This window comes from Passer montanus, unplaced genomic scaffold (genome assembly GCF_014805655.1).
Source record: "Passer montanus isolate IOZ18808 unplaced genomic scaffold, ASM1480565v1 scaffold24, whole genome shotgun sequence".
Classification (NCBI taxonomy): domain Eukaryota; kingdom Metazoa; phylum Chordata; class Aves; order Passeriformes; family Passeridae; genus Passer; species Passer montanus.
Genome location: NW_024367037.1, coordinates 5,926,514 through 5,940,430, shown reverse-complemented (window position 1 = coordinate 5,940,430; position 13,917 = coordinate 5,926,514). Strand labels below are relative to the sequence as shown.

At 40.9% G+C, this 13,917-nt stretch overlaps 1 protein-coding gene across 6 annotated transcripts in view; it reads left to right on the top strand.

Moving 5' to 3' along the window:
• The window catches only part of CARMIL1 (capping protein regulator and myosin 1 linker 1), a 192,701-nt gene extending 179,094 nt beyond the window's left edge, over positions 1-13,607 (top strand). For 3 of the 6 annotated variants that reach the window (XM_039711045.1, XM_039711046.1, XM_039711044.1), the window contains 5 exons: positions 2,144-2,222; positions 5,034-5,267; positions 7,883-8,017; positions 9,613-9,759; positions 12,553-13,607. In XM_039711045.1, coding sequence (XP_039566979.1) covers positions 2,144-2,222; positions 5,034-5,267; positions 7,883-8,017; positions 9,613-9,759; positions 12,553-12,689 — 732 coding nt within the window. In that variant the 3' untranslated portion in view covers positions 12,690-13,607. The remainder of the gene's footprint in view (positions 1-2,143; positions 2,223-5,033; positions 5,268-7,882; positions 8,018-9,612; positions 9,760-12,552) is intronic. The other 3 variants (XM_039711047.1, XM_039711049.1, XM_039711050.1) reach the window with 3 other exon arrangements.
• The last annotated feature ends 310 nt before the right edge of the window (positions 13,608-13,917 follow it).

The window sequence follows — 13,917 nt, the reverse complement described above, 5'->3', positions numbered from 1 at the left end:
TCATATTTCCCCAGTTGTCCCATAACTAGAGAGGGAGGAAGGAACTACAGTGACACTAGTTTAATATAGTCATGCAGCTCTCCTAAGTCATTTACTGTAGTTAAGTGTTGTGCATCTTTCTTCAGTATTTGCATAAGAAAATTAGTTTCTCAGGGAAAGTTCAAGAGAATTTACATTCCATAAAAAGTGTTGCAAAAACAAGTGTTTTTTCCAAGGTACAGAAGAAAAGTCCAGCAAAAGGAGAGTGGTGTTCCGTTAAAAATATATATAACCAAGACAGTCTTATAGAAAAATGTGTAACTTTAGGAGGTGAACAGGTGAGAATTTAGCCAAAATATCAATGTTAGTCAAGAAATGGGAACAAAACCTGAGTTTTTGCCCAGTGGCACAAAGCCCTAATGTTTCTGTCTCTGGAAGTGACTTTGTTTTGTCCATATGGACACCATAGCTAAATATTCTGGCCCTACAAGTCACAGCATTTTTAGAGTTCATCTCTCCAGAAGACTTCATTGTATCAGGGTAGTTTTACAGCACAGGAAGCTTAATGATCATTCTGATAGCACCCTCCTTAGTGCAGTGTGCCATGCTAAGTGTTCACCTGTTCTTAGAGGAGAGGTTGGTAAATAGCACCACCCTGCCAGGTCTTATTCAGGAATGGTAAACACTCAGCATCTCCATTCTCTTTGTTGTATTGAAGAGAGGCTTTGTTTTAGGAGCTGTGAAATTACATGAGCAAGGTGGAGGTATCAGTAAATCTGTAAGACCAGCTATGCTGTCTTCTGCATCACTCCCCAAAATCATCTTCTCTTGAAATGCATGGGAAAGGCACATGGCCAGCATGGGTATTTAGAGAGAGTTTCTTGATGCTTGTATTTAAAATACTGATTTCACTCTAAATACATCAATTTTTCTACAATAGGCATGTACTTCTGCTACTTGTAACCATTTTCTTCCTTCCTGTGTTTCCTGTTATCCCATTTTAAACTATATGCTATACTTAGCAGTCTTCCAGATCATAACCCCCAAAAGGCAGTGATCATGTTTGTACACTGTGGCATGTGGTGGAGATTTCTGAATGCAATGGGAGGGACAGTCAGAGTTGGTGTTGGAGCAGTAGCAGTGACCTGAACACATTAGCATTACTTATGCGTGGGTATATAACCAAATGCAGTGCTCACCAGAACAAATCATTTGCTTTAAGTCATTTGCCACACTGACTGTCTTAAAATAGCAAAGAAAGATCAAGATTGAAGCTGCCTGGCTGCAGAAGTCTATCCCTACATTTATAGTTAAAAAAAAAATCTCACTTTTATCCCTGGTCTTATCTTTATAAGGCTTTCTCTCTTAGTATATCCTGCACCTACTTCTATGTGCTTTTTTTGAATCCTCTCATTTGTCCTTCTGCCTAAGCTTTGGTAGCAGGTAAGGCAGTAAAAGGAGGCTGGTTCTTTTACAAGTGCTGCATATCTAAACTTCTCCTGATGAATACACAGGTTTCAGCCTCACTTAGCTATGACATGACAAAAGCCTCTAGAGTTTGGGGGTTTTTTTGAGACCAAGATGTTAGGAAACCTATTATTTACAATAGAAGAGAGGCAAAACCACATAACCAGCACATAAACCAGAAGTCCCATTTCTTTTGAGGTGCTGAGCACCCAGCAGTGCTGGTAGCTTTAAAAACTTTTCAGTGAATAAGGTCTGTTGGTTTTTAGGGGAATCCTGTAAATATGTGCGCACTGTTACTAATGTAGTTGCAGTTTTATCTAAAATAGGAAGTTATTCTTCTGTGTAGAAGAGCATAAGATCAATTCAGCAGTCATTTTCAAAATCTAGATCTTCAGAAAAATGTTTTCATTTCAAACAAGAAGCTTTTAGATGCAGAGCTGTGTTAGGAGACCTGACACATAGAAGGCAGTGTGTCACTGCAGCTCTGATAGGAATGTGGCAGTGTTAGGTGCAAATCAGGGTAGTTTCCTTCCCACTTAGCTCTCCAAGATCTGAAACAAAGAGAGAGCAACATTCTTGCTATCACTGATTTCTCTGCCTCATGGCTTCCAAATTAGAGGGTTTTTCTTAACAAGACAACTGAGTTGTATTAATTGCAGATATATTACTAATCTGAGAGCTTTTCTTACTCTTTCAGAAACTTGGGAATGACACAACTCCCAGAGAGTCTTTTGACACAACAATGAGCTCGGAAAGACTGGATGGAAGTGGTACAGGTACAGTATAAGTTTCCTGGTATAAACTTCCTAGAAAATGCAAAATGCCTGATGTCCAAAATCTCACTTCCCTCTTCAGATTGAATGTCTGCAATTGTTTAAGCAAAGTAGGAGTTTACCCTATGTGAAGAGCATTAGAAACAAGCTCACTTTTTGTGCTATGGATGGCACTTCTCATGAAGTCAGCTCTACGGCTGAGTTTATGGCTCACTTTTTTACTCTTATTGCACAGGAGGGAAAGTACTTGGTGCAGGTGGCTGGGGTGCCTTTGGAAGAAGGCTGGCTTTTAATGGGATCAGCAAAGCTGAAGCTCAACCCAAGAGCCAGCAAAAATGCCTGTGCACAAAGAAGTGAAAGTGCTCAATGTATCTGAGGATGGAAATATGACCAGTTTTCAAGCTTTAGGTCTGCTCATACTAACTTGAGTAGTGCTGACTTTCAGCTGACTGTAGTGCTGTCAGTCTGTCAGCAGTGCTGACTCCTAGTCGATGGCAGCTGGCTCTTCCCAGAATTTAACCAGAATTTAACCAGTCTGATCAAAGCCAGGGCTGTCTGCAAGGCTGTGGAGGCCCCTGGACACTGCTCATGTGCACAAAGCAGCTCTCCATTGTGTACAAAATAGTGTCCAGCCTTGCAGTACTTGCAACACCAATTCCCTCTGCACCTCATCTTTCCATGCACTTGTCAAGCCACAGTCCTGGCCCCTGACATGGCAGTGCCACACTTCAGCCACCTGAGGACAAGGCTGACAGACTGGTTTGCATGTATACTTTGGGGACTGGCCAGTGAAGGTTTCAAAAGGGATTCAGCTCTGGCGGTTTGTGTTTACTACCTGAAAGGAGTGATCTGAACTAGGAAATCCAGATCTGATATCTCAGCAGTGGTGGAATCCTGCAAGCCTGGCACACAGGATTGCTAAAACATACAAAAAAAAAGGCTGGAAAAGCAGGCTGAAATCAAAATCCAAATGTGACCATCTTGATTCAGCACTTCAAATATCAGTTTTGAAGTTTTATGTCTTTCTAAAGCTTTTTTTAAAAAGCGTATTCAAAGCATGCCATAATTTATAAATCAGTGCTTCTAAAGCCTGCTTGTCTTTTGAGGAGGACCTTGTGAACCGTATGTGTCCCCTGAAGACAGCATACTAAAGTCAGAGGAGCAAGGATAGTCTGCACTTTGGGCATTGGAGTAGCTGGGGGTGTCTGACCTCAACTTGCCTCTGGTCCTCGTCTCTGTATATGACACATTTCACCCCCACCTTCTCGCCTCTTCCTTTTGGCCTCCAGCTGTCAATTGTTTCCCTACCACTCTTGCTTGAGAGCTCCCCAAGGCTTCTTTTCATTGTTGCAGCTACAGTTAGTCTTTGGCTTGGGCTAATTTATTTTAAATTACTGTCTTCTAATAATGTTAGAAGGCCTGAGGTCAGGGAGAAAAGAAAGAAAGTTAATGGAAAATTGCTGAATATTGTTACAGGAGAACTAAGCTAGTGGTTCTGAAGGAGAATAAGATTTGGGGTTTTTTTTCCTTGCTTTGTGTCTGAATGTTGCCTGCTTCTTTTGTATGCACACACACATGGGTGCAGGTGGTTCCCCACTGTTTCACTTGCAGCAAGAAAGTATTTTACATGTGCAGACACAAACTCTCCCTGTCACGCACTCACGCTCAACTCTATGTGCCATACAGCTGTCTGCTTTACCAGAGTTTAACTCCAGCTGGGCTGGAAAACAGCTACATAGGCTGGAAAAACATACTGGAGATTGGCTTGCAACAAACTGTATAAACACTCTCCCTCCCTTCCTCCCACTGCCATTAAAATGTCTGTGCTCAGCACTTCCACGTTCAGTAGGCTGTCTGAATGGGAATAGCAGGTAGGTAGGTCAAGTCAGCATCTGTGAGCACACGCTTGGTTTTGCCAAGTACCAAGGCTACCAGTCTGCATTTCAGTTAGTCTGAAATTCTCTTCTGAGATAAAATATGTGAAAACTGTTGAAAGTCCCAGACTAAGAAACAAGTTCCAAGATTATCATTGAAACTGCTAGATATAAGCCTTCTACCTCCTGAAAGCTGCAGAGTAGGAAAGTAGAGCAGGCTTTTTACTTATTAGCAACCTGGAGTCCAGCAGGCTTTCTACCAGCTTGCACAGTTTGATGGGACTGCTTGCAAGTCACTGTAAATTGATCTCTAAATACTTTGGTCTTTGTTTGGAATAAACAGCATGTTGATAAACTTACTAATGTGTGGAAACTGTAAGCCATGTACAGTGTTCTTAGACAAATCAAAATACTACATAAAGAATACTTTAATCTGGGCTGAGTTTCAAAATCTTTCTAGAGCTTGCTAAAAGCAACAAATAAAAAGATGTAGCCTGCTGGTCACACACTTGGGATTTATTTTCTGGGCCAGGATTTCTCTGTTGATCTTGGAAGCCCAACCTTTTGTCTGTAGAGACACAAAACAGTCAAGAGTGGCTGTTTCCACTGATCCATCACTATTTTCTCAGCAGGTAAGCTGTGCCATCTGCTCCCAAAAATATGAAGGAGGAATAAGGTCCAGCTAGTCATCATCTCAAATATATTAAAAAGGGGGACATGCAATTGCTGTCTTGGGCATTTGAATCACAAATCTTAGCACATGTCAAAATTAGCAGGTTTAGATGCTTTGCTTGCAGTGATTTTGAATAAGACATTGGGGATCCTCTTACACATAGCAGTGCATGTGTTAGCTTGTGGTGGGGTTTTCCACACTACTATAGCTGTGCATGGACCCTTCTGTGCTGCAGCTGTCTTTATTTTATGTGTCTGTTTATTTCAGTGCCTAAACAACAGCAGACCCTTCCAGAGAGTCGGTTTGCATCGAATAAAGGTGACTCCATCTCAGCATCATCAGAAAAAAATTCAAAAGCTGAACCAAAGGCAGAAGCTGGTGCAAAGGCAAGAAGTTCTTCCAATACACCAACTAGTCCAAAGCCCCCACTGCAGTCAACAAAGCCCAGCCTGGCAGGACGACCCACAGTGCCACAGAAACCACGCTCTGCCTCTCGTACTGGTGAGAAGCTTTTCTGGGCAGTTGTTATCCCCAGTTCTGGGTGCAGTTCATGTGGGCTGTGGTGGAGACAGCCATTGCCACATCCTGAACAGAAATTAAAAAGAGAGGGGCAGGTTCTTCATTGTCTTGCTCTTGACTCACATCCTTCTTTTCTACCTCCTTTTGCCCTAATTCAAATAAACTTATTAAAATGGTTTCATCTGTGATCCTCAAGAGTAAAGTGTGAGAAGCAGTAGTGGCAGTGGAAGAGTTTTGAGTTAGCCTGCTATCACAGAAGAGGTGAGCACAGAAAGCAACTTCAGCATCAAAGCCCTATTGTAGTAGCACTGACAAAAATATATGTGTTTTCTCTAAAAACCTGGCTGTATATACTAAAGTCCTCGGCATTTTGTGGCAGGCTGCTCTTAGCCCCTCAAGCAAGTACCTGTTAACTTGTACAAACCAGCTGTCTCTTACTTTTTCCTTGTTTAGCCTTTGTTTATTTACTTATTGCTTTTGACTGAAAATAATTGTAACTGGGCTTTTATAACCCTGAAAGACTGCCTTCTGTCCAGATATTATCTTAAGGTTTCCAATAGTGGGAAATATTTCAGCACATCTCCCCTGCATTTGTCTGTCTGTTGTTTAATAGGCCAGTGTCACAACCTCCTCTTCCCAGAGTACAGCCACTGCATTTGAGGAGAATTAAAAGCCAGTTACAGACTTCCCAAGTATCTACAGCAAATATAGCTCATTAACTGCCAGGGAGTGAAAAATATGAGCATGGCCATCTGTAAGAGCTTGCAGCCCTCTTGACTTTTCCCATAATCACTGTTGACCTTAGAATGATGTAATTTCTGATTAGGTTGAGGAGTCAAAGGGATGTTACAGCCTCCTCCCTGCTCTTGATGTGAAACCTGAGCCTTCCTTAGTCTCTGCACTCCAGTGGGCAGAATGTTGTTCACATACAAAATCACCTTCAGATTTTAGGTGGATTTACATTTATTTATTGGCCATTTTAGAAATGGTCATCGAAGTGAGTGATGTTGAATGAGATGCTCATGAAGATGAATGCAACAGGGAGGGCATAGATTATTAGTGCTGCTTAGTCTGTAAAATAGGCAGTCAGGAAGACCTGAGCTGTCTATTTCTGCCAGCTCCTATTTCCTGCAGAGAGAGCATACTGTGGATTTAACACAAGGGAGTAATTAATACTTACCCATAACAAGCCTGCTCTTTGGTTGATAGTTAAAACAGCAGAGCTCTGTTGCAGTCTAATTTCTGTCCTAGTACTTATAGTAACCCACTGCCTAAGGATGCCCAGGCAACGTGATGAAGAAAACCAAGCAATCATCCTTTTTGTGTTCTTGCTCTTGCTGTTGTTTCCAGCACTATGGCCACACAAATAGCAAATTTTTTGCTAAGTAATCTGGGTACAAAGGAGCACAGCTCAGATGTCCACAAATTGTCGAAGATTGAAACTTATATCTAGCTGTGTTTGCCAGTCAGTGTGCTCCTCGTGTTGATACTGAGCTTTCCCAAGCAAGTGGCCTCAGAGACATATCAAATGCATGGAGAAGGTCCAAGAATTATTGTATCTGTTCATACCAAATTGCATTTGGGAAGCTCATCACTTTCCTGTGCTGAAAGAGAAACAGTTGACTCTTTGTGGTCTCTTCTTAGCAGAGATAAATTTGGATTAATTTCTAGTATGCAACTGAATTAACTCTTTTTACAAAGACGTATTACAGATGATACTCTGACTTCCTTTTGTTCTTCTGTCAATGCTAACCTATCTTCCTTGTTCCTCTGTTATGTACACATGCCACTGTTTACTTCTTGAAAAGCAAACTTAAAAGCAGTTTAATAATTTGCTGTGGCTGTACTTCCCTACTGTCCAAATGAGGCCTCTGGAGTGTAAGACTGAAAAGGTCTTCCTGTAAGGACTGTAAAGATGGTAGTCAGCTTGCCTTACATATCCAGCTTTTAGAGACAAGATATCCAGATGGTTTTAAACTATGGATTAAGTTTAAGTTTCAGATTTTCTTACAGTCTAGAAGATGGAAGTATTTTTTTCTTTTTAGCAATTCTTTATGGATGCCCTTTTGTTGTGCTCTGGGAAGTTATTCATGGAAGTATGGAGTCCTGTAACACATTTTATGTATTTTTTTTCCCCTGTTTCACTTTTAGACTTTATCATTGTGAAACAGGACATCTAAATTGATGAGTTTATTATGTTTCAGAATAGCAAAAATATAACTAGAACAAGTGTTTCCAGAAATCCATCAATTTTTTTTTTTCAGCTGTTCTTTCAAAGTTCCTACTTATATATTGCATGTAAATCACATGGTCACATCAGATTTCTATTTGCATTACAATAGCAGTACACATTAAAAATGCTGAAATTGAGATCTTCTGTTTGACTGCTAAAAGTCTTTCACCTGGACTGAGGTCATTACAATTTGTTCCCTTGTTGTAATGTAAATTCTTGAATCCTTCTTTTTCTGACACAGGTTCTGGCTGGTTTTTGTTTGTGTATTGTATTGAGGTTTGGTCCATCATGAACAACTGTTTCTGTGAGCTTTAGTGTAGATACAATTTTTCTTTCTCACCCTTTTGTTTGCGGTACTCCACAGAGGATGCTCCAGAGTCTCCCTCTGGCCCCAGTTCCCCAAAAGTTGCCCTGCTTCCACCAGTGCTGAAGAAAGTTCCTTCTGATAAAGAAAAGGATGGTCAGAGCAGCCCCTCAGTCAGATCATTTTCTCAAGAAGGTAGAGTATTTGTGTAACCTGCTGTCTTCTAGTGAATTCTAGGATGTGTCAATGTCTCCTGATTGGTTTTCACCTGGAAGGGAAGAGGGTTATGCATTTGAAGGTGCAAAAAGCAAGGAAAATGTATCTGGTCACCTATTCAGCATCTTGTCCACCTATCTTTGATTAAATAAAATAAACAATTAATCCCTGGGTATTAATAACACAACTGAACAATTAAGGCATTCATGTGTACATTTATGGGTGGTTTGGTCTGAACTAAGATGTTCAGACCAGCAATGTGAAATTTCACACAATAATGGGAATGCAGCTCTGTGCTTCAGAATGTTTCCAGGGGAGCAGCCATAGCTTTGTTCCTTGCAGCCAGCCCACTGCTCTCTTTGTTTTCCTCTCTGTTGGTCTCTGCACATGACTAGTTCTTCGCCTCCCCGTCTTTGGGCAACGAGTCTCTGTGTGCTAGGGCAAGGTTTGGTACCTGTTATCTTTTATACCCAACAGTAGGCTGCTCTCTTCTCTTTCCTGATTTTCATGTGTGCACTGGATTTGTACTTTTGCTGATGCGTTTTCATGCCCTGAGCTGATTCTTAGAAGAGCTCAAGCTTCCTCTGATAGCATAGGGTATGTGAAGAAATAGTCACAGGAATTTGCTCAACAGCATGGTGTTAGCTGGCACAAGTGATGATGTTTGAAATCTGGGGGTGAGGTGTGTTTCCTTCCTGGGTCTCTCCGCAAGAAAGACATCTAAGGTGATTCCCATCACTTAAGCTGTGAAACAAAGGGGTGCCCTTTCACACTCTGACAGCAGATTTTCACAGCATAAAATGGGAAAAAAACAAGTTGAGGTAACTACATAATGCTGTGTTGTGAAGACTGAGAAGTTGTGTTGCCTACAGAGCCCAGTGTCATCATTCAGGTGATCCAGATTGCCAAAAGCAACAGAAGTCAGGCACTGTGCTTTCTTACTCCTTGTTCCCTTAAGCCTCTCCAGTCAAACACAGAATTTTCTATTCGGCTCTACATGGCACTGTACATATTTTATCAATAATAGTTTAGACTTGCCAGGTCCTTAAGGAGCTGCTGGGCTTTGCATGAAGTTGTTTGAGAAAGAGTAAATTCTGTTTATTTTATTTTTATTCCTTTTCATGTTTTCTTTTTTATTCATTACTGTCCTGCTTCCTCACTTAGCCATTCCTCTGTCCTTGCTTCTCTTCAGGCTAGCATGTTCAATTTATTTCTGCAACTGGTAAATCACTGCAAATCTGTCCAAGTTAGTAACAAAATTATATCTCCCATGAAATAAAGCTATAAATTAGATGATACTTGATCGTAAAATTGCTTTATGTTGATGATTTTAACTGTACTTCATGGGACAATCTGAAAATACACCTTTTTGCACTGTGCGGCTGTGAGATCGGGCTGCAGTTACCAACATCTCAAGATATCTGGACTACATTTAAACAAGCAACTGGCATACTGATTATTGCTCTCTGAATAATTGATTAAATGGGTTGGATAAGTGAAAATTTTCATCTTACCTTCTGTATGTGGGCCTACAGAACAGCTTAGGAGTATAAACAAATCCTTTTCCTTGCTAGAGCAAACAGGAGATTGTCAAAAAAGAGATGCAGCTCTTGACTGTGCCAAGCCATCTGGCAGCGTGAGAACCACTCCGGGGCAGTATTCTACCAGTGCAGAAGAGGAAGCTAATGTGCTTGGGCAGAGGATGGCACAGCCAGCTTCTGGTTAGAAGTTTTCATTTTTCATCAATGTGGTGCTTGATAACTGGCACTAACAATTGCTAAGAAATGGTAATAGCAAAGAAACCACAGAAAGGTGTGGGTTTGTCATCTGTCATCATGAGAAAGATAAAAATCCCATGGGGTTCTAATAATATTTCTGCCCTCGTGAGATTTGCATGGCATGAAAAAATTCACAGATAAAACATGTTTTGTTCATGTTTCCTTTGTGTCAACTCCAGTCACCAGTCCCACCTAGCACATGCAGCCCCTCTGCAGAAGAGCACTCACTACTGTCTGTGACTTCTCAATGCAGCACACTGCAGGAAGGCTGGCTGCTGTTTACTGTGCTTGCACACCTCTCATTTCTATGATCATGCACTTCAGTGTTTCAAAAAACATTTCAGCTTGAATATTGTTAGTGCCAGTTTCAGTGCATCACTCACAAAACCATTTGAGAACTGGGTAAATCAGATTATTTATTGTTACTTTGATTCTCAGTTGCAAAAGCGAAGAAAAATACCACCTAAAGAACCCAAGCCCAGCACTGTTAGTCAAAGGAGCAGCTTTGACTCACAGTGAGTTCATTCAGTAAGCTATAAAAGTGTTCATTTCTTTTATGTGCTGTTAAAATATAAAAGGTCCTGTTCTCAAATGGTACATGTTTATATGTTTCTTTACCTATTAAATGGTTGGTTTGAAAAGTTGTTCAAAATTACTTTTTTTTCCTAAAGTGTTTAAAGTGTTTCTTAAGTGTTTTAGTTTACACAATTCCATTTACCCACAGTTTTTCTGTTTATAAGACATCACATAACCCTTCCTCAGCCCAAAATGTATCCTTTTTGTATCATAGAATCAAACTTAGTCCATCCAAACTGGGAATCTCCCCTTCCTATCATAATCAAATTATTGTATTTTAGTTCATTCTGAGATACCTCTCTGGCAAACTTTTGCAAGCTGAGATACTGATGCAGGTCACTTGTGTTGTATGGTTTCATCGAGGCAAGGGTAAGCTCTTCTGGCAGAAACCCACTTGCATTATGTGGACTTAAATGCCTGATACATCTTTCAGTCATTTATAAGGAAACTACTTGCCTATATTTATCAGGTCATAAACTAAAATGGCTGCTGCAGGATGTGTTTTGGGTTTTGTTTGAAGTCAGTGAAGGTCAGACAAAGGCCAGGTAATTATTAGGAGGTACTGGTATCAAGGATGACTCAAAAAATTTCCAGGCACCTATTTCTTTGAAAAGCTGTGGTGTTTTGGAAGGTAGAAATGCCTGAATATTTTTTTTACAGGATAATCCTCTCCAATTCTGTGAAATGGCTTTAAACACTTTTCTCAAAATCCCTTCCTGTTTCCCAGCTTGTAATGCCAGGATAAGAATGCAGTAAGTGTGTAGCTGCTGGCCCTTATTTCCTCATATATTTTGGCTAGCACAAAGGAGAAAACAGGTATTTTGGACTCAGGAGAACTATTTGGCTGCCTTGAGATCCCTCTCTGTACTTCCCACATTCCTGGCCATCCATGACACAGCCTGCCACACTTAGAAATGACTGAAGAGATGGTCAGTGGCAGGCTGCTGCTGTGGCTGGAGTTGCATGCTGGGGACAGGGCAGGATGTTCATTGCAATGATGAGGCTACAAGTGAGTGCTACATGGGGAAGGGGAAGTGGTGCTGCATGGCCACAGCAGCCCCTGGTGCCTTGTCAAGAGAGGTATTCACAAAAGTGGTCAGGAACAAGGATCAGTATGAACCAAAGCTGACCTACCCAAAATGGTGGAGCAAAGAAGGTCTTATAATGACAACATATAATTTTGTGGGAATGAAGTGAGGTGACTTGCAGCAAGGTCACATTTAAGGGCCACTGTGTGTTTGAAGTTTCACTTCAAGTGCAAGTACGAGATTTGTAATGCTGTCAGTCCTTGGGTAAGGTCACCCTGGTTGATGTGTATAACCATCTTGTTACCATAGCAGTTGTAGGCCACTGATTAGGTCAGGAATCTCAACAAGGTTTTACAAGCTGCTTTTCCAATTTATTTTGAAGCTTATAGGTTTGGAGAAAGCCCTGGCTTTATGGAGATTTCAGAGTACTGGGTGACCAAAATGTGTACTGTCTGCATTTAGATTGTGGGAAGTGAATGTGGTCTCCTGCTTTCCCCATTGCCAAGCACAGCAAGGTGCAGAGCCATGGGTGTCCTTTTTATCAAGGGAAAGGGAGGACATTGAGATCTGGAAGTGTAGTGGGGAAGGGAGAAGAAGTTTGGGTAACTTGGATGCTGAGGTGAAGAGCATCTGTCCTGTTCAAAGCTGCTGAGTCAAAAAGGAGAACACAGATGGGTCCTGCTAGGGAGACAGGCCTGTCTGAGATGTGCTTCACTGTTCTGAGGGGTGCCCAGCAGGCACATCCATCAGCCTGAGCAGCCAGGAGAGCCCTGTCATCCCAGCTGGAAAAAAAAATGCTGTTTTGGTTTGGAAGTGGTATGATGAGAAGAAAATCTCCAGGCCATTTCTAACTGTAATGTTTATCCACGTCACAGTGAAATACTAAGTGTCATGTTTGAAGTTTGCCTGCTTGCCAACCAACCAGTGGAATCAAGCTTGCTCAAACGAGAGCAAGTCTTCTCATCTTTTTTCTGGCATGAAGAATTAATGGACCTATGCTACTCCTACTGCAAATTTAATTCAGTGGTATCAGGAGCAGCTCCATGTGCATTGATGACTATTTTTATTGTTATTTTTTCTTCTTACTTTCTCTTCTGAAAGCATTAGTAAGTCCTGTTTCTGTTTTATGCAGCTGCAAAAAGAAGCCCTGGGCAGCAGTCTCATGAGTTCCAGGAACTGAAGCAGAGGTCCTTAAGTAAAGATGGTCATCAGGGAAGCAAGTCCAGTGACTCTGGAGAAGAAGCAGATAAAGATTTTATTTTTATTTAGCAATCAGTACAAGTGCTTTGTAGCGCAAGAGCTTTTTATAACAATCGGGGTTCAGCAATCAACAGCCCTTTTAGTCAGCTGCTCTTTCACCACAGGTACACTTCCATGCAGAAAACCTGATCTTCCAGTCATGACTTACAGTACACCTGGCATTGATTCGGTCCTTAATTTCTGGCGTGTACAGTGCAAGGCATTCCTTGACATGCCTTTGCCTAAAGCCAGCTATTCTTTCATGTATTCTACTTGAATTTCTCTGAAGCAGCTACAAGGAGTGCCCTGCATTAGGGCATTTAGAAAGCAAAGCAAATTAACTGGACACTGTCTTACACTAATACACTGTACAGCAGGTAATGTGTTGTACTGCTGAATGTAAATGTGTCTGATCTGCACGTGACTTACCTATAAATATATTCTTGCGGTATGCAATTGCACATTGTAATTATATTAAAAGAGCACACTAATAAAATAATTTGTATAGATTATATATATTAAATGCTTGGGTATGGTTTTTACATTCTCCAATAGGGAGCTTCTTTCTTCCTGTTCTCCTACTGTACATAAAGCTCCAACGCTTACATTTGTGTACCGTCAGAAAGCACAACAGATAAGGATTTGGATTACGTATAACCATGGTATGCTTCCACATTCGTATATTAATGTATATAGCTGACTGGAATGAGGGCAATTGAAATTTTATTAATATTGGTGTTTTCTGGAGGCCTTCCTTGGTTCTGTCTGCATATTAGCTTCATTTCAGTGTGTAATTCTATGAGAAACATAGTTCGACATCTGTAAAAACATTTCAGCTTTTGAGGGAAGGGATGCAAATTTCATGGCTACCCACTTAAATTACAGGTTGAAGGGATTTTATTCATATGTATATTTGTAACAATAAAAAAAAAGATTTTACAACTGAAATACTAGTCTTCATTTTTACAGCACTGTTTATGGTCTGGTGGTCTCTGATCTTTGAATGCTGGCACTGGGTCACATAGGCAAAGTGTGCCGTTAAGACAAAACCTGTATAATTTTTCTGCTTCTAGTAAAGTGCCTGTTCCAGCTGAAAGGGATACATACACATGAGAAAACTGCTGAAGGACGATCTCTTCACTATTCTCCCACCTTGGAATCTTCAGCAAACTAGCCTTTGTGTGAGCCAGAAACCTGCTAATTTAAATTCTCAGTTTTGGTCAAACAGGACAGAATGAAATTGATTTGGTAACTCTCT